The sequence below is a fragment of the Heterodontus francisci genome, chromosome 48 (assembly GCF_036365525.1).
Source record: "Heterodontus francisci isolate sHetFra1 chromosome 48, sHetFra1.hap1, whole genome shotgun sequence".
Lineage (NCBI taxonomy): Eukaryota > Metazoa > Chordata > Chondrichthyes > Heterodontiformes > Heterodontidae > Heterodontus > Heterodontus francisci.
Genome location: NC_090418.1, coordinates 11,937,618 through 11,961,897, shown reverse-complemented (window position 1 = coordinate 11,961,897; position 24,280 = coordinate 11,937,618). Strand labels below are relative to the sequence as shown.

The following is a 24,280-nucleotide window of genomic DNA, read 5'->3' as shown; positions in this document are numbered from 1 at the left end:
ACTGTGGACGAGCAAAGGGATGCAGGTGTCCATGTACACAGACCACTAAAAGCTAGGGGACAGGTTTCTAAAGTAATCAAAAAGGTGACTGCAATGTTGGCATTTATCTCAAGGGGTTTGGGATACAAAGGAGTGCAAGTTCGGCTTGAGTTGTACAGAGACTTGGTTAGACCCCATCTGGAGTAACTGCATTCAGGGACACCACACTTCAGGAAGGATACTGGTCTTTGAGGGGGTGCAGCGCAGATTCACCAGAGTGACCTGGGGGGGTTTTAAATAAAAGAGTTAAATTATGATAAGATCGATAGACCTGGTTTGGGCTCCCCTTGAGTTTATATGATTGAGGGGTGAACTAATTAAGCTACAAGGACTTGACACAGCAGATCGAGAAAAACTATTCTCCCTGGTGGGGGAGTCCAGAACAAGGGGGCGTTAGCTTTTCAAGCTGGGCCATTCAGAAACCAGGACGCACTTCTTCACAGCAAGGGAGGTGCAAATATACAAGACTGTTCCCCCAAAAAGCTGCCGATGTGGGGAGCAGGGCAACTGAAACTTTCAAGGTGGAGATCGACAGATCTTGATTACGTGAAGGTTTAAGAGTTTATGACTCAAAGGCAAGTAAATGGAGTAGAGGTACAGAACAGCCATGATCGAACTGAACGGCGAAAGGAGCTTGAGGGACTGAATGGCCTCCTCCTGTTCACGTGAGCCTGATGCTTGTCAGACCCATGCGGCTCAGTATCATACTGACTGAGCAGTCACCAGCTGACCCATTGGGGAGAAACATTTAATTCCCTTCTGGGCAGGTAGGGAACAAAGACGATGCTCTGATGGCTCAGCGATGTAGAATCGGGAAGTTAAAACTTCCAGTGCGTTACGTTCGGTGGTAATTTGGTAACCTCCAGCTGCTACAAACTTTGTGGCCTGGTTGATGCAACACAAGGTGCCACAGTGGATTGGTAAAGAAAGTAGAGGAACTTGCATTTCTATAGCGCCTTTCACCACCTCAGGATGCCCCAAAGCGCTTTACAGTCACTGTTGTAATGTAGGAAATGCGGCAGCCAATTTGCGCACAGGAAGATCCCATTAACAGCAACAGGGCAATGACCGGAGAATCTTATTTTAAATGATGTTGGTTGAGGGATAGACATTGGTCCAGGACACCCAGGAGAACGCCCCTCTCTTCTTCCAATAGTGGCCAAGGGATCTGTCACATCCACCTGGTGGGACAGACAGGCCCTCAGTTTAACATGTCATCCAAATTACAGAACCTCCAACAGCGCAGCGCTCCCTCAGTACTGAAGTGTCAGCCTGGAATATGGGCTCAAGTGCTTGGAGTGGGACTTAAATCCACAACCTTCCGACTCAGTAGGTAGAGACGCTGTAGTTGGGCTCCGCAACCTCTGTCTAAAGGAGGGAACGTGGCACTTGTGCGAACATCAAGTGAGGTTAGGATCGGGATGCCCGTCACAGTCAAATAGCCAGCCAAAATGAAGCTCATTGGTGAAGAGCAGCCACTTAGACAAGGTATTGGAGGGTGGCCAGAGCCCGAGCAACTGCTTTCCAGCAAGGTCCGTGCATTATTGGGAGAATAGGGGAGGAACTTTTAAAATTCTCATCCTTGGTTTCAAATCCCTCCATGGCCTGACCCCTCCCTATCTCTGTCACCTCCTCCAGCCCCACAACACACCGAGATCGCTACGCTCCTCCAATTCTGGCCTCGTGCACATCCCCGATTTTAATTATGCCACCACCGGCAGCCGTGTCTTCAGCTGCTGAGGCCCAGAGCTCTGGAATTCCCTCCCTAAACCTCTCCGCCTCGCTCTCCTCATGTGGCTCGGTGTCAAATTTTATTTGACAATCGCTCCGGTGAAGCGCCTCGGGACACTTTACTGCACCCAAAGGCGTCACATAATTGCAAGCTGTCGCTGCTGCTCTTGAACTGGGAAAACATCCAACATTCCCGCTGCCTGGTACCTGGCTGGTGCTTCTCGTGATGTTCAGGGTTGGTGCGGACTCTCCCATGAGGGTCTTGAGGGGTTTGATGTCGGGCGTGCTGCTCCTGCTGCTAAGGGAAGTCGTAGCAGACGTGGCTGCAGATACCTTTACACGCTCTGGAGGAACATACCTGCAATTAAAGACCAGACCGACTGCATTTAACGGGAACGGCAGACGGAATCTGCTCTCGAAACTGGAACATATTAAGCCGACAACACATTTTCCCGCATCGCTTTCAGCTCACAGCACCCGTTTAGCAATTCCAAATCCTAATATTGTTTAGTATATTATAGACCCATGCAACAGTAATCATGCAGTGCACACATCCGGTAAACATCACACAGCAGAGGCTGCACTACAATCTACCCTCTGCTTCAGCATGCACAATGCCACAGGAAATCCACTTGTTTGAGGGCAAAATTCATCTGTTTTCGCAACCTAACTTCCCCCGACGATGAAGAAAGCATTTGAGTGAAAGACGCTAAAGCAGGAAGATTCCGGCTTTGGTTCCCAGCCGATGCTGACTGATTTCAGAGACCCCAGGGAAGGGAGAAAGGGGGGAGGCAGGGGAGATGATCAGCTGGGGTTTCTGCTGCTGATCCCCAGTCTCTGTCCAGTGACTGCTGCTGGTATTTGGAGGAGGACAGGATCATTTCTGCTTGAGATGCACACTGTAGTTAAATAGCAGCCTGGATTCACACGAAAAATGGTTAGTTGGGAAAATTACCAAAGGGCGTCCTGGAGCACGTTTCCCTAGGCTGGGCAGCATCTTCAGGAGACGGGTAAATATCGGGAAGGAATATATAATTGAAATTGAAATAGGTGTTCCTTTAGGCACGACTTCTCATCCAACCTGCATCTAAATTATTACAGCAACACGCAGAGCCTCAGTAACTGAAATCGCCCTCAGCACAGTGACAATATAAAGCACGACTACTCACCACCTCTTCTTCTCATATTTATCCTGCAGGAATTCCTTGATTTTTTGTGGATCCCTGTAATCTGGGATAATTGACGATCGGGCGTCAAACAGGCCCAGCCAAATCTGTCTACACACCTGTGCAGAGAAATCAAACACAAAGATTAAGCTTTCCTTCCACAGACACGCGCGCATCTGTACATTGTCTCTCAAGACATCAGCTCCTGATCGCTCTCGCGTGACTTGAGAGGTGACGCGCAAGTCAGCTTCAGGCGAGGCCGGGCCCAGCTGCGATGCCCCCCCCCACCCAAAAAATCAAATATCCTGCTGACACTCATGCAGAGAGAATGGCCATTTGAGGAGAAGTCAAAAAAGGGTGTCTGGTGCCCAAGAAACAGTAACCCAGATTACAAGGACAGCAAAGAAAATGACGTGCATTGATACAGCCCCTCAGGTCATCCCAAAGCGCTTTACAGTTAAGTGTACCAGAGGGGAACCTACAGTACGGCCAAAGTGAGAGGTTTACAGGAGGATTCTGCAGGAGACAATGCTAGCAGCTGGGTGAAGTTGCTTTGGGAGAGAGTTCCCAACCAGCAGTTGGGACAGAGATCAGTCTCGGAAGAAGAGAGGGAGCGGGGAACAAGCTGTAATTCCTGATCGGAAGGTGCCGGCTGAAGGAGATTGCTTAGACAAAGCACGAGGCACCTGAATCGGAGAATGAGCATCTGGACGCAGTGGTAGGGAGAGTCAGCCGAGAACCCTTGGCAAGGAGCGAGGTCACAGCGATACAGGAAAGGGGTGGTGAGCAGGACTGAGAGCAGGATAAGCTGCAGCAAGACAGCAGACAGACGGCTGGCAGTACGATTACAAAACAGACAAAAGGTCATTTCAGTTACAGCTCCTCAAGCACATCAACCCGACTACCCCCCACGCACAACCTTGCAAGAACTCTCTGTTCTTCCAATTCTATACTTATGAAGCCCAATTTCTTTCGCCCAACCATTGGCAGCTGTGCCTTTAGCTCCCTAGACCTCCAAGCTCTGCAATTCCCTCCCTAAACCTCTCCGCCTCTCTCTCCTCCTTTAAAACGCTCCTTGAAACCTAGCTCTTTGACCAAGCTTTTGGCCGCCTGTCCCTAATATCTCCCTATGTGGCTCGGTGTCAATTTGTGCCTGTTAATGACTTTGGGAGTTTTACTGTGTAAAAGGCGCTATAGAAGTGTAAATTTTTGATATTTCAATCAACAGCGACTAACATAGTGGCCACATCACGTAAGTGGGGCGGGGGGGGGGGGGTGGTGGGGTGGGGTGGTGGAGCAGAAAGTAGGCACAGCCTGAAAGAGAGCTTCTGTACAAAATGTGTTTGCTTTCGGAAAAGTAACGTGGAAAGACTTGTAGGGCGGCTAAGCATTGAATGTGGTATTTCACTGCAGCCCTGGGAGAGAGATTCCTGCATCAGCATTGCCAGGAACACCCACTGGGCATTGGCCATTTGTCTTCATTATGAAACCAAGGGGAAGGGTCAAAGGCCATAGTGCAGACCACCAGCGAGATTGCGGGAGGACAGGGAGGGGTTAAAAAAAAAGTAAATCGTGAAATGCTTTCAAATGGTGCCAACCCTGGCTTTAAACATTTCTGGACTGTGGGAATGAGAGAAAGTTTCAAAGTCCGGAGAACGAACCAGTTCAGAGCGAGACGTGAAGCAGTGAGTTTAGATTTCAATATGATTGCTGACTCTGGGCAACATTCAGAGGAGCAAGGCAGAAAAATAATCATTCATATCGTTCATGAGCCTACAAGTTTGCACTGGGCAGTCTTCATTGCAACCTCAGGAGCAAATCCTCAATGGACAATTGTATTCTCCTGCAATAACGGAGAGCCTTAGCGGGAATCAGTGCTGGTCTACTGAGTTTTATTGAAGTGAGGTGGAATGTGTGCACGGCTGGGATGTCGCTGCACTGTTTGATGATTAACTCCTTGTTATCGGGTTACGTGGGTTTCAGTTGCTCCCACGCTGCCAAGAATGGATGGAAAAAGCCCAGAAGTCGTCTACTTACTGGCAGTAACTCCAATTAGCAAGCACCATATTACCGCTCGAGGAGGCCACAAGCCAGGCCTCAACTGCGGCCACTTCCAGAGTGGGTCTCTGTGCACGCAGTCGTCTGTCTCTTGCTAGTCTCCACAGTTTGAACAAGTGAGACTTTTCTGGAACAGGATTAGATTGCCAGGATGGAGGACCAACGGACAGATGGCGAGAGAACTTTACATTCATGGAAACAGCAGCGGACTCTGCAGTCCCTCGGGCCCATTCGTCATTCTGTCAGATAATGGCTGATCGACACCACAACTCCATTTCCCTGCCTTGGCTCCCTTATCCAACCATTCCCCGTGCCCAACGAAAATCGACCCGAGTCTCGAAGAGTTCAACCGATCCCTAGCATCGACAGCTCAATTGCTGTCCGCACTGACAGCAGCCGACCCGAAGCTCTGCTCTTCAGACCTGAATGGCTCATCACCCAGACCAGGGTGACGCACTCTAGTTTGAGCCACAGGGCAGGGGTGGCCTTTGGCTGTCATACCTTCGCAAGCCGTGGCAGGATCTGTGTCAATCCTCGCTGGACACAACATCAGCTGGCTGGAGAGGGGAAGAGGGGGTTGCATCATCATATAAACCCCCCTGCCTGAAGGATGTGACCGAGTATGGCATCAAGGAGCCCTAGAAAAACTGAAGTCAGTGGAAATCAGGGGGAAAACCCTCCGCTGGTTAGAGTCATACCTAGCACAAAGGAAGATGGCTGTGGTCGTTGGAGGTCAATCATCTCAGCTCCAGAACATCACTGCAGGAGTTCCTCAGGGTAGCGTCCTAGGCCCAACTATCTTCAGCTGCTTCACCAATGACCTTCCTTCAATCATAAGGTCAGAAGTGGGGATATTCGCTGATGATTGCACAATGTTCAGCACCATTCATGACTCCTCAGATACTGAAGCAGTCCGTGTAGAAATGCAGCAAGACCTGGACAATATCCAGGCTTGGGCTGATAAGTGGCAAGTAACATTCGTGCCACACAAGTGCCAGGCAATGACCATCTCCAACAAGAGAGAATCTAACCATCTCCCCATGACATTCAATGGCATTACCATCGCTGAAACCCCCACTATCAACATCCTAGGGGTCATCATTGACCAGAAAATGAACTGGAGTAGCCATATAAATACCGTGGCTACAAGATCAGGTCAGAAGCTAGGAATCCTGAGGGGAGTAACTCACCTCCTGACTCCCCAAAGCCTGTCCACCATCTACAAGGCACAGGTCAGGAGTGTGATGGAATACCCTCTACTTGCCTGGATGGGTGCAGCTCCAACAACACTCAAGAAGCTCGACACTATCCAGGACAAAGCAGCCCGCTTGATTTGCACTCCATCTACAAACATTCACTCCCTCCACCACCGACGCACAGTGGCAGCAGTGTGTACCATCTACAAGATGCACTGCAGCTACTCACCAAGTAGAAAAGGAATGCACCAAGGTTCCTTAGACAGCACCTTCCAAACCCGCAACCTCTACCAACTAGAAGGACAAGAGCAGCAGATGCATGGGAACACCACCACCTGCAAGTTCCCCTCCAAGTCACACACCATCCTGACTTGGAACTATATCGCCGTTCCTTCACTGTCGCTGGGTCAAAATCCTGGAACTCCCTCCCTAACAGCACTGTGGGTGTCCCTACCCCACATGGACTGCAGCGGTTCAAGAAGGCAGCTCACCACCACCTTCTCAAGGGCAATTAGGGATGGGCAATAAATGCTGGCCTGGCCAGCGACGCCCACATCTCATGAATGAATTTTTTAAAAATGCGAAATAACGGGGATCCCAATGCCACTGCCACCCCCATCCCCTCCACCACTACATCCAAGTTGCACAGCACGTAAATACATGGGAATAACAGGAACCAAGGACGGCCATTCAGCTCATTCTGACATTCAATTAGATCAGGGCTGATCGCGCTAACCTAACCCTGCAAAAAATCCATCTATCTCAGCCTTGTAAATTTCCACTGACCCAAAATTCACAGTCTTTGAGGGAAAGGTGTTTCAGATTTCCAGTACCCTGCATAGCTCCTGCCATCATCCCTGAACGGCCTCGATCTAATTTTAAGATTCAGCCCCCTTGTTGTAGACATCCCCCCCCCCCCACCAGAGCTATGTACTAGTCCACAAATATCCCTTGCTCACTCATTCCACAGAAAACAGGCAGCCCCGATGATAAAAGTCATCCACACTCCCATTCCCTCCCACTTCCACGTCAGGTCTCACAAGTTAACCTACACTCTGACCGCATCCCCTTCCCCTCCCTTTTACACAACCTGACAATATTTTTTTAAAGAAAGAAAGCTACGGACCGAACACTGTCAGGAAAGCACAGAACAGACAAATGACCTGACAGAGGTCTTTAAAATTATGACGGGGTTTGATAGGGTAGATGTAGTGAAGGTATTTTTCACTTGTGGGGGGAGACCAGAACTTGGGGCCATCAATATAAAACAGTCACTAATAAATCCAATGGGGAATTCAGGAGAAACCTCTTTCCCCAGAGGGTGGTGAGAATGTGGAACACGCTCCCACAGGGAGTGGTTGAGGTGAATCGTGTCGATACATCTAGTGGGAAGCTGGATAAACACGTGAGGGAGAAAGGAATAGAAGGATATGCTGATAGGGTGAGATGAAGTAGGGGGTGGGAGGAGGCTTGTGTGGAGCGTAAACACCAGCACGGATCAGATGGGCCAAATGGCCTGTTTCTGTGCTGCTAATTCTATGTAAAAGCTCCTACCCAGTGTACAATTAGTACACTGGAACGATAGATCGGGTCCATTTCCTTGGCATGAAGGAGGGCTCCTTTCTGCAGCAGGGCACAAGTCAGAGGTTGCCACATTAGAGCTGCACAGCGCTGTGATCAAGCTGCACTGAGTCAGGCTTCGGCCACTGAAAGGGGATCCTGGAGTCATCCAAAACTCTGCTGTCTGTATCCCAACTCGCACCAAGTACCATTCACCCATTACCCATCCACTCCCCAACACCGTGCCCACTAACCAAATTGGTTCCTGGTTGAGCAACACCTCGATTTTAAAATTCTCATCCTTGTTTGCAAACCCCTCCAGAGCCCTTGCCCCCCTCCTTATATCTGTAATCTCCTCCAGCCTTCCAGGAACTCCGCACTCCTCCGATTCTGGCCTTTTGCACATACATGATTTCCATCGCTACACCACTGGCGGCCATGCCTTCAGCTGCTCTGGACTTCCCTCCCTAAACCTCTCCGCCTCTCTCTCTCTCTCGCTCTCTCTCTGCCTTAAAGCCCACCTCTTTGCTGAAGCTTTTGGTCACCTGCCCTAATAGTTCCCGATTCGGCTCGTGTCAAAGTTTGTTTGATAACGCCCCTCTGAAACCTCTTGGGATGTTTCACTACGTTAAAGGCGCTACATAAATGCGGGTAGTTATTGCTGTTGATCCTCCAGCACGAGAGTTCTGAAGAAAAGCCAGGCACCGTTCAGCCTTGGCGGCTGGCAGGAAAACATCACTCTTTTCTACCTCATCTACCTCAAAGTAATTGTGATCAGGACAAGGGAATGCAAGTTCAAACTGGCCGATGGTCTGCAGCCACACAAAAAGCGATTGAAGTGTGGAACAGACTTCTGGGGGAGGGCAGTGAAGATCCAAACATCGAATTGTTGTGCAGCGAGGTGGCAGGGGAGGGAGTACTGGAGGCGTTTTGCCTGAATGGCCAAGTTCGGGTGGATCAAGTGACTTTCTCCACCCAGAACCATCGTGCAATCAGGATTCTACTTACAGAAAATAACCAGATCTGCTTAAATCAGCAACACACCGGTCTCAGGTATATCATAAATAACTCCCCCCTGGAGGCTGTCAGCTCTCTACATTTCTACCTTCATTTTTCTTTTCCGGTATCTGCACTCTATCAAATTCTGCAGCATCTTGAATTTACACAAGGAGCGTCTTAGAGGAGGAGGGAGAGAGCGGCAGAGAGGTTTAGGGAGGGCTTTCCAGAGCCTAGGGCCCAGGCAACTGAAGAAACAGCCACCGATGGTGGAGCAATGGAAATCAGGGACGTTCAAGAGGCCAGAACTGGAGGAGCGCAGGGGCGGCACAGTGGCTAGCGCTGCAGCCTCACAGCTGCAGGGACCCGGGTTCGATTCTGGGTACTGCCTGTGTGGAGTTTGCAAGTTCTCCCTGTGTCTGCGTGGGTTTTCTCCGACAAGCCAAAAGACTTGCAGGTTGGTAGGTAAATTGGCCATTATAAAATTGTCACTAGTATAGGTAGGTGGCAGGAAAATATAGGGACAGGTGGGGATGTTTGGTAGGAATATGGGATTAGTGTAGGATTAGTATAAATGGGTGGTTGATGGTCGGCACAGACTCGGTGGGCCGAAGGGCCTGTTTCAGTGCTGTATCTCTAATCTAATCTAAATCTAATCTAATCTCGGAGGGTTGTAGGGCTGGAGGAAATGAGAGATATGGCCGGGGGGTGGGGTTGAGGGGCCGGTGTCGAGGCCATGGAGATGAAGGATGAAAAATTTATCAAGGTGCTGCCTCTAACCCTTAATGATCAAGACTTCAGCCTATTTGATTAATTCTACATAAATTTCCATTTAAATAATTCCCCACCCCCGTGAATCCCCCCCTCAGTTGGAGCGATGGGTACCGTGGGCCAAGCGCGTAGGCACAATGATTGAGTCTACTCAAACAACACTGTCCTGTGTCGGAACAAGCAGCATCGGTCACCATGTGCATTTAATATATTGATACTCCTATATTAATCTAGTCCATCACCTCCGGCATTGCTCACGGCAAGTCTGTTAATGTTTACTTACAGTGAACTGTCGGAGGGTGTCTGCTTGCAGCTGGGGATGTTTCCCTGTAGACAGGCGGCTGCTTGTAAAACGTGCAGCTCCTCCCGAGGTCAGAAGAGACCAGCGGGAAGGAATGGGCTTTCCTTTCCCCTGGTACTTTTTAAGCACGGCAGCCGTCAGGCCTGAGGTTTGACGGACACTTCTCAAAACAGATGCAAGCAATGGCTCCAGAGTGAAAGTCTTACTCTGCCACCTCAATGTGTACTGTTGCTGGCACTAGCAGCAGATCTGAAATCGCTGGTATTTCACCCAGGTCAAATGACAAATCTCCAGACAAGGACAAAATTAAAAAGGGTAAAGCTAGGATGCTGGAGATACACAGCAAGTCTACCAGCATAGAAGCCGAGCACGATACAGCACAGAAACAGGCCATTCGGCCCAACTGGTCCAAGCCAGTGTTTATGCTCCACATGTCAGCACTGGTTAAAGTCACAGAGTTATACAGCACAGAAACAGGCCCTTCGGCCCAACGCATCCGCGCCGACCATCAAGCACCCCATCCAATCTAATCCCATTTTCCCGCACTTGGCCCATAGCCTTGTATGCTACAGCGTTTCAAGTGCTCATCTAAATACTTCTTAAATGTTGTGAGGGTTCCTGCCTCTACCACCTCTTCAGACAGTGTATTCCAGATACCAACCAGCCTCTGGGTGAAAACATTTTTCCTCAACTCCCCTCTAAACCTCCTACTCCTTACCTTAAATCTATGCCCCCTGGTTATTGACACCTCCGCTAAGGGAAAAAGTTTCTTCCTATCTATACTATCAATGCCCCTCATAACTTTGTATGCCTCAATCAGGTCCCCCCTCAGCCTTCTCTGCTCCAAGGAAAACAACCCCAGCCTATCCAATCTCTCTTCACAGTTGAACTACTCCATCCCAGGCAACACCCTGGTGAATTACCTCTGCACCCTCTCCAGTGCAATCACATCCTTCCTATAATGTGGTGACCAGACCTATACACAGTACTCCAGCTGTGGCCGAACTAGTTTTTTTAATACAGCTCCATCATAACCGCCCTGCTCTTATATTCTATGCCTCGGCTAATAAAGGCAAGTATCCCATATGCCTTCCGAACCACTTTATCTACCTATGCTGCCTTGTTCAGTGATCTACGGACAAGTACACCAAAGTCCCTCTGACCCTCTATACCTCCTAGGGTCCTACCATCCATTGTATATTCCCTTGCCTTGTTAGACCTCCCAAAATGCATCACCTCACACTTCTCAGGATTAAATTCCATTTGCCACTGCTCGGCCCATCTTACCAGCCCATCTATATCATCCTGTAATCTAAGGCTTTCCTCCTCACTATTTACAACACCATCAATTTTTGTGTCATCTGCAAACTTACTGATCATACCTCCTATATTCACGTCTAAATCATTAATGTACACTACAAACAGCAAGGGTCCCAGCTCCGATCCCTGTGGTACACCACTGGTCACAGGCTTTCCACTTGCAAAAACAACCCTCGACCATCACCCTCTGCCTCCTGCCACTAAGCCAGTTTTGGATCCAATTTGCCAAATTGCCCAGGATCCCATGGACTCTTACCTTCTTAACCAATCTCCCACGTGGGACCTTATCAAAAGCCTTACTGAAGTCCCTGCAGACTACATCAACTGCTTTACCCTCATCTACACATCTGGTCACCTCCTCTAAAAATTCAAACAAGTTTGCTAGACACGATCTCCCCCTGACAAAGCCATGATGACTATCCGTGCCTCTCCAAGTGGAGATTAATCCTGTCTCTCAGAATTTTTTCCAATAGTTTCCCTACCACTGATGTTAGACTCACTGGCCTATAATTACCTGATTTATCCTTGCTACCCGTCTTGAAAATGGTACCACATTGGCTATCCTCTGGTACCTCTCCTGTGGCCAGAGAGGATTTGAAAATTTGTGGCAGAGCCCCTGCTATTTCCTCCCTTGCCTCACATAACAGCCTCATCTCATCTGGGCCTGGGGACTTATCCACCTTTAAGCCCGCTAAAACAGCTAATACTTCCTCCCTTTCAATGCTAATTTGTTCAAGTATGTCAATCTTTTGCCAATCACCTTAAATCGGTGTCCTCTGGTTATCGCCCCCTCAGCCATTGGAAACAGCTTCTCTTTGGTGTCGGCCGTTGCCTCTAAGTCACAAGGTTCTGGGTTCGAATCCCACTCCAGGACCTGAGTACAAAATCAAGGCTGACAGTCCAGTGCAATACCGAGAGGGTGCTGCCTCTCCGATGTGACGTTAAACTGAAGCCCCATCTGCCCTCTCCGGTGGGTGCAAAAGATCCCTTGGCAGTATTTGCAGAAGAGCAGGGAAGCTGTCCTGGCCAAGATCCTCAACCAAGATCATAAAATCCAGATGATCTGGTCAGTATCACATTGCTGTTTGCAAGATCTTGCTGTGCACATATTGGCTGCTGCATCACCTACATTACAACAGTGACAACACTTGAAAAAGTATTTCACTGGCTGTAAAGTGTTTTGAGACATCCGGTGGTTGTGAAAAGTGCTAGTCGTTCTTTATCTACTCTGTCTCTTGTGGAGAGCCAAGACTGATTCCATGCATGCTGAACTGATAAGATAAATAACGGGGAACTTTCCACTGGCAGGAGGTTTAGTAATATAAGATAGTTGGCAAAAGAACCGGGGGGGGGAGGGGGAGATGAAGAGAATTCTTTTTACGCAGTGAGTTGTTGTGATCTGGAACCCGCTGCCTGAAAGGGCGGTGGAAGTAGATTCAATAGCAACTTTCAAAAGGGGAATTGGAGAAATACTTGAAGGGGAAAAATTGGCAGTGCTATGAAGACAGACTGGAGTGTGGAGGTGGTGGTGGGGCAGGTGGGTCAGGGCGACATTAGTTTGATTGTACTTTCAAACAGTCGGCACAGGCACAATGGGCCGAATGGCCTCCTTCTGTGCTGCAAGATTCGACAATGCACGCATGCTCTTGAAAATGGGAACTCATTGTGGATGCAGCCAGGAATGGTCCCCCAGCCGACCGCTTCCCCCTCCACCTGGCACTGCAGCCAATGGCAGTGCCTCAGCTGTGCCCTAGAACTGATACTGGCATCTTGGGGTCTGTGCAGGATACCAGTGCACGCAGGTATGGTGACAACCACAAGGCTATGTGGGAGCCTGATACTGCACATTAGCATTTTGTAACTTCCAAATGACCTTTTTCAGTTCAGTTGGCAAAACACCCAAGCCATTGTCCATCCTCTCCCTGGCATGCTGTGTAAACAGGAACCCGTTTCTATGACAAATACAGTCTTCATTCTGAGAATCAACCAGTTTACCTCCCATCTTTTCTCCGATGGGCCACAGTTGTCAGAGTGAGTGGCTCGCTCGCAGAGCACACCCAACGCACATCTTGCTACCAATAAAGGCCAAACTCCCCCAATTCTCAATATAAACACCCGCCTCCCCCAGTTCTCAATATAAACACCCGCCTCCCCCAGTTCTCAATATAAACACCCACCTCCCCGATTCTCAATATATACACCCACCTCGCCAAGTTCACAGTATAAACACCCGCCTCCACCAGTTCACAGTATAAACACTCGCCTCCCCCAGTTCTCAATATAAACACCCACCTCCCCCAGTTCTCAATATAAACACCCGCCTCCCTCCCCAGTTCACAACATAAACACCTGCCTCCCTCCCCAGTTCACAATATAAACACCTGCCTCCCCCAGTTCACAGGAAAACACCCGCCTCCCTCCCCAGTTCACAATATAAACACCCGCCTCACTCCCCGTTCACAATATAAACACCCGCCTCACTCCCCGTTCACAATATAAACACCCGCCTCACTCCCCGTTCACAATATAAACACCCGCCTCACTCCCCGTTCACAATATAAACACCCGCCTCCCTCCCCAATTCACAACATAAACACCCGCCTCCCTCCCCAGTTCACAACATAAACACCCACCTCCCTCCCCAGTTCACAACATAAACACCCGCCTCCCTCCCCAGTTCACAACATAAACACCCGCCTCCCTCCCCAGTTCACAATATAAACACCCGCCTCCCTCCCCAGTTCACAATATAAACACCCGCCTCCCTCCCCAGTTCACAATATAAACACCCGCCTCCCTCCCCAGTTCACAATATAAACACCCCCCTCCCCAGTTCACAATATAAACACCCGCCTCCCTCCCCAGTTCACAATATAAACACCCGCCTCCCTCCCCAGTTCACAATATAAACACCCACCTCCCTCCCCAGTACACAATATAAACACCCGTCTCCCTCCCCAGTTCACAGTATAAACACCCGCCTCCCCCAGTTCACAATATAAACACCCGCCTCCCCCAGTTCACAATATAAACACCCGCCTGCCTCCCCCAGTTCACAATATAAACACCCGCCTCCCTCCCCCAGTTCACAATAGAAACACCCGCCTCCCTCCCCCAGTTCACAATATAAACACCCGTCTCCCTCCCCAGTTCACAATATAAACACCAGTCTCCCTCCCCCAGTTCACAATATAAACACCCGCCTCCCCAGTTCACAGTATAAACACCCGCCTCCCCCAGTTCACAAGATAAACACCCGCCTCCCCCAGTTCAAAATATGAACACCCGCCTCCCCCAGTTCAAAATATGAACACCCGCCTCCCCCAGTTCAAAATATGAACACCCGCCTCCCTCCCCCAGTTCACAGTATAAATACCTTTTCTCCCCCCGTCAGCAGGAACACTCGGCTCCCCTTCCCCCCATTCAACAGAAACACCCTGGTTCCCACACCTCCCTTCATATGAACACCCTGACAGAACCTTGTCAAGCCAACTGCAGAACGCACTCTTAGCAATCTGAATCCAACTCCCTGTGAACACATGGGAACCTGCTCTCCCAGATATATCATCGATAAAACAACCGCAGACTCAGCATTACACAGCAGCAGCACTGCAAGAGGAACAAGAGGTGCTCGTGCAGAGGTTTCTCTCCCTACCCAAGAGGCGTTTTCCCTTGCACTATCATCCCCTTGTGTCCTTCCATCTCTCCACAGACCTTCCCTTGCGCGCCTCCCCCCCAATTCCCCTTAACCCTGGCTCTGTACTCGCATAAAAGCAGTCAAACTCTAACATGGCTCAGTGCTGAGGGGAGGCCATCGGTCCGAAACATTAACTCAGTTTCTCTCTCTACAGATGCTGCCAGACCTGCTATAGTGCTCTCCAGCACCTTTTTTTGGTTTTATTTCAGAATTCCAGCATCTGCGGTTTTTTGCTGTTTGAAATTATCTTTTAAAATTACTAAAAGCTTTTGGGAACGGGGCGGTTAGCGAGGAGGTGTAAATATGATGACAAATGTAGCTCGCTCTGGAATCCATTTGAAGGAACTGGCCTGTGTTCCTTGCTTACACAGTGTCTGCTCAATGATATTACGAACGCATTTACCATGCCACTTCAATGACCTTCACCGCAAACTGTCACAAATTAAGCAAATCATCTCCTTGTTCACAACTTCCTTATTACGAAGCTGCCAACGCCTGACTGACTTTCTCTCGGGCGGCAGGTGTTGATGTCTGTACTGCCTGGAGGAGACTGCTGAAATCTCAGGTGTAAAAGCTACCATCACCTCAGGGCGAAGCTTTCACACATTTCCCACATGCTGGACCTCCTCCCTGTGTCCTTGCTGTGTCGGAATCAACTCACTGTCCTTTAACCACACAACTCCTTCTCTCCTTCAGTCTCCAGCATCAGCTTTGGCAGCCGTCCTGCCCAACACAGCAGCTGGCCACCGCAAACCCCACTATGGAACTAGCCACGAAACATAGGCTGCTTGTAGGCTAGACTGATGCCCCATTGTGGTACTGAGGTGGGGAGAGGCAGGGGGGTGGAGGAGAAAGGGGCGGGGGGGGGGGAAAGAGTGGGAATGAGGGGGCTGGCGGAGGAGGAGCGGGGGCTGGAGAAGAGGAGACTGCTGTGGGGCAGGGGAAGGAGGGAGGGAGGGGGGGGTAAGAGCAAGCAAGAGGAAGGAAGAGAAAGAGCAGGGTGAGAGAGAGAGAGAGAGAGAGAGAGAGAGAAATGAGAGAGAGAGAGTGAGCGCAAAAAGCTGGAGTTGCAGCCAGGATTTCCTCTGCTTCTTAAGGTTTCAACCGAGACTTCCTCTTTACACTGACAGCTCTTCGTAATTGGGAAACACCCATTCCATGCATTCTCACTGAGCAGAGAGTATGTGAGCCACAGGCCACAAGGCCCCAGGCTCAATCCCCAGTCTGTAATGAGTCAGCTCATTTCAGCTGGCTTGGCAGTAACAACTGGTTTAATTGCTACGTGTCAGTGACTCAGTCGGTAGCCTCCACGTCAGAAGGTCAGGGGTTCAAGTCTCACTCCGCAGACCCGAGCACAAAACCCAGCCTCACCTTCCCACTGTAGTACTGAGGGAGTGCTGCACTGTTGGCGGTGCCGCCTTTCGGGCGAGACCGTAAACCGAGGGCCTGTTTGTCGTCTCAGGCAGAATTAAAAGATCCTTATGGCAATATTCCAAAAAACAGCAGGGGAGTTCTGGCCAACATTCATCCCTCGACCAACATTAAAACAGATTATATGGGTTATGATGCACACTGCGGTCGACCAGCCTGTCAATGTACTCCGTCTGGACATACACGAGATGACTGGATAAGGTACTGGCATCTGTGGAAGTGTATCACAGGTTCAGGGAAACAGCATAGCAGCCCTGTACATTAACTCCGTTACCTACTCTCAGTCAAACACCACTCTTGAAAATAACCAGCGAATCAAGTACCAGTGATAAAGTGTGGTGCAAGCCAGGTGCATTTACATAGCGCCTGTAACGACCATAGGACATCGTCACAACGAAGTACTTTTGAAGTGGACTCACTGCTGTCATGTACTTCACCACATCAGTGATGGAGTATGAACACACAAGTAGCAGCTGCTGACGTGGCTGCTTTCTGCAGAGCTGAAAGCGTGCAGCTCGGATAGCGAGACTCTGTTGGAAAGCAGTGAATAATGCAGCAGGAGGCGGCATATCTTGTTACGGGCTGCTGAGAGGAACAGATGGAAAAATCAGGGGCTCCTGGGCAAACCTGGCGCCGGAGGGACAGGGGAGAGCCAGGCAGTCAAAAGGTCCTATTTTTTTTGGAGTGATAAGACGCGCAGCTTGTGGCAAATTTCTGCCATCTACTTACACATGGAAATGGACAGGTGTGTTCCATCAGCAGGGGGTCTGGTAGATAGTGGGCATTGGCGGGAAGGTAAAGGTGGGGGCGAGTGGCAGCAGATGAAGGGCAGTCAAGTCCAGTCCCCCCCTGAAATGGGGCAGCAGCAGCAAAGCTTGGGGAGTGCAATCTTTAATTGCAAAAATCAGCTTTCGGCTCCTGCAGAGAATTAGGATTTGAGGATTTTCCCCGCCCCACCAAGAATGGGAACAAAAAAAAAAATCAGCAGGAGATTCTCCTAATATCCACTGGCCACTGCTGGAAAGGGGAATCATGTGAATATTAGCTCAGGGCATGATCAGTTTTGGTCTGACACTCCACCCCCACTCGGCAGTCGAATAGTCGGAAGACTCCCCTGAAAAATTATCGCTTGACCGAGACACTGGAAGGCAGTCATCACCATGGAAGTGAGGCGCACAGTCAGGAGGGGAAAGGAAGGACTACGATAAGCGGATTGCTGGCAATAGCTTGCCAAATTGGCCACCGGTAAGAGCTTTTGAAAGCACGTGGGACTGCAGTCTCTGGTTTTGTCCAGTGTTAAAATGACAACATTCACCAAAACTCTGCTGCCCGTGTCCCAACCCGCATCAAGTCCTGTTCACCCATCAGCCCCCACCCTGTGCTTGCCGACCAACATTAGACCCCGGTCCAGCAACATCTTAGTTTTAAAGTTCTCATCCTTGTTTTCAAATCTTTCCATGGCTTACCCCCTACCCCCCCCCCGCCCCCCCCACATCTCAGTAACCTCCTTCCCAGCCTCACAACCCTCCGAGATCTCTGCGCTCCTCCAATTCTGGCCTCTTGTGCATCTCCCGATTTCCATTGCTCCACCATTGGCAGCCGTGCCTTCAGCTGCCTGGGTTCCGAACTCCGGAATTCTCTCCCTGAACCTCCAACTCGCTCTCCTCCTTTAAGATGTTCCTCCTTTACCGAGCTTTCGGTCACCTGTCCTAATTCTTTGGCTTGGGGTCAAATTTTGTTTGATTAGGGTCCTGTGAAGCACCTTTTACTTTGCTAAGTGGCGCTATTTCAATGCAACTTCTTATTGGTGTTGTCATTGACTCTTATCTGTTCACTGAATGCTCACTGCACTGACCTCACACCAGGTCTCATGACCAGCCCAGTGAGTACACAGACTGCAAACTCCTTAAAGCAAAAGGAGTGAAGAAAAGGGAGGAGCACTTTCCCAGTGAATTTTTTATTTTCTAAAAATAACTTTCACTTGGGCGTTGATCTTTAGTTTAAACTGGAATCCAGAAACCCTAAACATTCAGCTGCGTAACACAGGGCAGTGTGCGAAAATCTCAGATGGAATTTAGCAAGACAGGTTTGGCAATGTAAAATATTAAATAGCACAAGCTGTGTTCGTGAAGTGAGGCACACTCTGTGGAGAAGGTTCAAACATTGATCTGCCTATACAGAGATGACTGCAGCTTTTGGGAGCTGGGTAGATACGTATTTGAAGCAGAGGAACATGCAAGGAAAGGGAGGGAGAGGGAGAGGCAGAGACAGGGACAGGCAGGAGATTTGTTTTGAATTGACAGCACAGACACCAATGGGCTGAAGGGCCTCCTTTAAGTCACGGCTCAGTTGGTAGCACTCTCCTGCCTTGGAATCAGTCCGACTCCAGAGACTGAAGCACAAAATCTAAGCCAACACTCTCAGTGCAGTACTGAGGGACTGCTGCACTGTCAGAGGTGCCGTCTTTTGGATGAGATGTTAAACCAAGACCCCACCCCACCGCCCACCCTCTCAGGCGCTATATAAATTTTAAGTCTTTCTTTCTGTGCTGCAAGTTTCTATGGTTCTTCCACAGGGATGAGAGATTAGTTACATGGAGTGACTGGAGAAGCTGTGTTTGTTCTGCTTTCAGCATAGAAAGCCAAGAGAAGATCTGAGAGAGGTCTTTAAAATCATGAAGGGTTTACATAGAGTAAATAAAGAGAAACTGTTTGCAGTGGCAGAAGGGTAGATAACCAGAGGGCACAGATTTAAGGTGACTGGCAAAAGGACCAGAAGCAACACAAGGAAAAACCTTTTTACCCAACAAGTGGTTAGGGTTTGGAATGTACTGCCTGATACAAATGAGGTTAGATTCAAAGGGAAACGGAGAGAAGAAAAAAAAATCGCAGGAATATGGGAAAAGAGCAGGGGAGTAGGACGAACTGGATTGCTCTTCAAAAGAGCCAGCACAGACTTGATGGGCAGAGTGGTCACCTTCTGTGCTGTACTATGGTTTCACTGGACTTGGCACTGTTGGCACAGCAAATGCACACCGCAGCCAAACAAAACTGACTGTACAAACACTGGGCTGCTTTCCAACTCTGGAGCTGAAAAAGAAAACCACCTCAATCTCAAGGTGGAGCTTGTCAGCCTTCGGGAAACATCCGGAGCACAATTTCTAAATCGATAAGAGTGGGGTTGGAACAGTTAACCATCCTCGGGAAGGCGAGGAGGGAGACGGTCGCGGCCACCCCGAAGGTTACCGGCTGCTTGGACCAGGTTGGTCTCATCGCTGTGGGAAGGGCAGGATGCAGACCGGATGGGCCTGAATAACGAGCAGCACAGAACTGGGTGGCCCTGGCAAGGAAGGGCAGGTTGGAGATTGGGTGACGAGGCCAAGACGGCAGTCAGGTCAGACCGGCTTTTAAAGCTAGTTCAGCAAAACCTGCTCCACACAAGTGATCTCCTTTCCTCCACTTGGGAGTTTTCCCAATGGCTCAGTGGAGGGGGCTGTGGGCATTATGGTTTTCATGCTAAATGGCCCTCAACATCTATACTAAAGATGGTGCAGAACTGATTGGGGCTACAAAATGGCGGGACACAGATCCCATCCTCCTGCTTCAGCCTGAGGATCCCAGAGAAACAAGGATGGATAGTCAGACCATGCAAATAAAGATAACATTTTCTGATGGTCATTCCTCGCTAATATCGCTCATGTCAACACACAATTGAATGCCAGAGTTGGGTTATGGATGGATAACAGGCAACAACATCTTGCATTTATATAGCGCCTTTAACAGAGTCAAGCATCCCAAGGCGCTTCACAGCAGCATAAACAAACGTAATTTGTCACCGAGTCACATAGGAGATATTAGGACATGAAAGAGGTAGGTTACGAACATACGAATTAGGAGAAGTAGGCCATTCGGCCCTTCGAGCCTGCTCCACCATTCAATAAGATCATGGCTGATCTGTTTGTGTCTCAGATTCCACACTCCCATCTATCCCCAATGACCTCTGATTCCCTTGCCTAACAAGAATCTATCTACCTCCGCCTTAAAAATATTCAGTGATCCCACCTCCAGCACCTTCTGAGGCAGAGAATTCCAAAATTGCACAACCCTCAGAGAGAAAAAAAGTTGTCCTCATCTCTGTCCTAAAAGGGTGACCCCTAATTTGAAAACAGTGCTCCCTAGTTCTGAACTCCCCCACAAGAGGAAACATCCTTTCCACATCCACCTTGTCAAGACCGTTCAGGATCTTATAAACTCTCCCCTCACTCTTCTAAACTCCAGTGTAAACAAGCCCAGTCTGTCCAACCTTTCCTCATAAGACAACCCACTCATTCCAAGTATCAATCTCGTAAACCTCCTCTGAACCGCCTCCAACACATTCACATCCTTCCTTAAATAAGGAGAGCAAAACGGCACACAGTATTCGAGAGGTGGTCTCATCAATGCCCTGTATAACTGAAGCAGAACATCCTTACTTTTATTTTCAATAAAATAATAAAGGATAGCATTCCATTAGCCTTCTTTACTACTTGCTGTATCTGTATACTAACTTATTGTGACTCATGCACTAGAACACCTCGATCCCTCTACACCTCGGAATTCTGCAGTCGTTCTCCATTTAAGTAATACTCTGCTTTTTTATTCTTCCTGCCAAAGTGATCAACTTCACATTTTCCCCACATTATACTCCATCTGCTAGATATTTGCCCACTCACTCGACCTATCTATATCGGTCTGCAACCTCATGTCTTCTTCACAACATACTTTCCTACCTATCTTTGTGTCATCTGAAAATTTAGCTACCAAGCCATCGCTCCCCTCATCTAAGTCATTGATATAAATTGTAAAATGTTGAGGCCCAGTACAGACCCCTGCAGGACTCCGCTCGTCACATCCTGCCAATCAGAAAAGGATCCATTTATGCATACTCTCTGTTTTCTGCCAGCCAGCCAATCTTCTATCCATGCTAATATGTTACCCCCTACACCGTGAGCTCCTACTTTGCGCAATGACCTTTTATGTGGCAGCTTGTCAAATGCCTTCTGAAAATAAGGAATGTTTTAAAGACTTGCACTTTCGTGACCACTGGGCATCCCAAAGTGCTTTACAGCCAATGAAGTACTTTTTATTTCAAAAAAAGTGTAGTCACTGTTGTAATGTAGGAAAGGCAGCAGCCAACTTGCACACAGCAAGATCCCACAAGCAGCAATGTGATAATGACCAGATCATCTGTTTTTGTGAACTGGGTTGAGGGATAAATATTGGCCAGGGCACCAGGGAGGACTCCCCTGCTCTTCTTCATAGCACCATGGGTTCTTTTAAGTCCACGCGAGGGGGCAGATGGGGCCTCTATTTAACGTCTCATCCAAAAGACAGCATCGCCGACAGTGCAGCACCAAAGCTTTGCATCTTGTGCTTAAGTACTGCAGTGGGACTGGAACCCACAACCTTCTGACTCAGAGACAAGTGTACAACCAACTGGGCCATGGCTGACACGCAGACAGATGTAGAAGTCATGGGAGGGAATTTCAGAGCTTGGGGCCTAGGCACAGCCGCCAATGATAAAGTGGAGTGGAGGTAGATGATCAGGCGTGATCTTACTGCGTGGCGGAGCACGCTCGAAGGGCTGTGTGCCCCACTCCTGCTCCTATTTCTTACGTGATGTCCTGATTATTACACAGGGACTCCCCCGACTCTCCCCAAACTTATGGGTGCGCATGTAGGGTCACTGGGTGAAGCTTGGGCTGTTATATCCCCACAGGCCAACATCCCGCTGAGCCTCATCATCAAGGGTCCCGTTTGAATGATAGTCCTTGGGCCAGGAACTGCGCATCCAGAAAGAAGGCAAGATGACGAGAGAAGAAGTCTAAACAAAACGAAGGCGAAAACTGACGGAAAAATAAATGGCCCGATTGAATAGGTTCATACAAGTTCCAGCGTAAGAGGGAAAACTTGGAACCATGCGAATACTATAAGCAGCAAAAGAGGATGAACGTTTACTGAAGGCTAACACACCACCGTCAGGACGTGATGTTTCAGTGTGTCATTAAATGCACTCCACAGTGAAGAAAATTCTCACTGAAAAGCTGTTACGCTTCCTGTGCGATCCTCTTAACCCATCACCTCAAACTGTTCTACCGTCAGTGACAAACCTGTGCCCACCAGCACTTCAGCTGAGTTTATACAGCTCAAAGCACCCTCTCCTAAATCAGGGCCCCTCTGCCCTCTCAGCTGGACGTAAGCGATCCCACGGTGCTATTTGGAAGCAGAGCAGGGGAGCTCTCCTCATTGTCCCGGCTAATATTTATCCCTCAACTAACATCGCTAAAACAGATTACCTGATCATAATCACATTGCGGTTTGTGGGATCTTGCTGTGTGCAAATTGGCTGCCACGTTTCCTACATTACAACAGTGACTACACTTCAAAAAGTACTTCATTGGCTGTGAAGCGCTTTGGGATGTCCTGAGATCGTGAAAGGCGCTATATAAATGCAAGTCTTTCTTTCTATACTTCCTAAGCGGTGACTGTTTCTCACGTGAGCAGAGCACAAAAAGTACACGTTACACTTAACTGGCAGCCCAGAAACAACACAGCAAATCCTCTTCAATATCTCGGTCAGTATCCTGCAGTTCCTGGACCCAACACCATTAATCACACGGACCGCAGAGGTTCAAGGAGAAAACCCAAGACCTTCTCAGGGCAACTGAGGGAGGGCAATAATCTGTCACCCATGTCTCCAGGACACTATAGAGCACTTGTTTTTGTAGGTGAACAAAAGATTTAAATGTCTCTTATGCAAAGGCTTCACCCTGATCAGCTCAAAACAGAGACCAAGTCCTTGCAAAAGAGAGACGTGAAGGAAAACCACAATTGTTTCAAACAGGACAGTCAAGCGTGCAGACCAATGGCTCCTACCTCCAACTAGAGTACACCCAGAGTCTCAGGGCTGCACTGCAGACTGGTGAGGTTAATTTAAAATAAGCGAATGCTGCCCCAACTCGTCTGTCAGAAGGATTCCAGACATCATTCCATCGAAACCACGGACTCAAATGTACCACTGGCAAGATCCTCCTTTCCCTACTCCCTCAAACAAACAATGTGATACTATACTGCAGGTGTAGACTTACAAAACCCGATACCAAACCCACAGTGTCAAATAGCAGCTCAACTAATCTCAAGTAACCCGAGGAGGTCCCAATTGGCTGCAGGAGTTAAGCACGGTGAGACTCCGGAGGTGACTGTCATGAGACTCAGCGTCACTCAGCGATCCAGTGCCTTTATACTGAGAACACTCCTGGCTGTGAGTAACACCCTTGCCTCGGAGTCAGAAGGTTGTGGGGTTGTGGGTTTAAGCCCCACTCCAGAGACCTGAGCGTGAATTCCAGGCCAACACTCCCAGTGCAATACTGAGGGAGTGCTGTACGGTGAGAGGCCCCATCTCTCAGATCAGGCATTAAACTGGGTCCCTTTCCGTCCTCTCAGATGAACGTAAAGGAGCAGGGGAGTGTCTCTTGTTGTTCTGGCCAATATTGATCCCTCAACCACAAACACTGAAAAACAGATTGTCTGTTCGTTGTCACATTCCTGTCTGTGGGAGCTTGCTGTGCACAAATGGACTACCATATTTCCTACCTTACACCAGTGGCTACACTTCAAAGAAACATATTTCATTGGCTGGAAAGCACTTTGGGACATCCCAAGGATGTGAAAGGCAAGTCTGCCAAATTTTCCTTTAAAATAGATTACATAACATAATGGAATTTATAGCACAGAAAAGGCCATTCAGCCCGAACAATCCGTGATGGTGTTTATGCTCCACACGAGCCACCTCCCGTCCTTCCTCATCCTATCAATACGCCCTTCCATTCCTTTCTCCTGCGTGTTTATTCAGCTTCCCCTTAAATGTATCTCTGCTATTCAGCCACTCCCTGTGATAGCGAGTTCCACATTCTCACCACTCTCTGGGTAAAGAAGTTTCTTCTGAATTCCCGATTGGATTTATTTGTGACTGTCTT

General features: G+C 49.0%; 1 protein-coding gene across 4 annotated transcripts in view; it reads right to left on the bottom strand.

Annotated features, from left to right (window-relative positions):
- Nucleotides 1-24,280, bottom strand: part of LOC137357357 (arf-GAP domain and FG repeat-containing protein 1-like) — a 72,148-nt gene that overhangs the window by 35,904 nt on the left and 11,964 nt on the right. For 3 of the 4 annotated variants that reach the window (XM_068023622.1, XM_068023623.1, XM_068023624.1), the window contains exons 3-4: nucleotides 2,940-3,055; nucleotides 1,978-2,128 (exon numbers count right to left, since the gene is read on the bottom strand). In XM_068023622.1, coding sequence (XP_067879723.1) covers nucleotides 1,978-2,128; nucleotides 2,940-3,055 — 267 coding nt within the window. Of the gene's footprint in view, nucleotides 1-1,977; nucleotides 2,129-2,939; nucleotides 3,056-15,238; nucleotides 15,261-24,280 lie in introns of those variants that run through there. The other variant, XM_068023625.1, reaches the window with a different exon arrangement.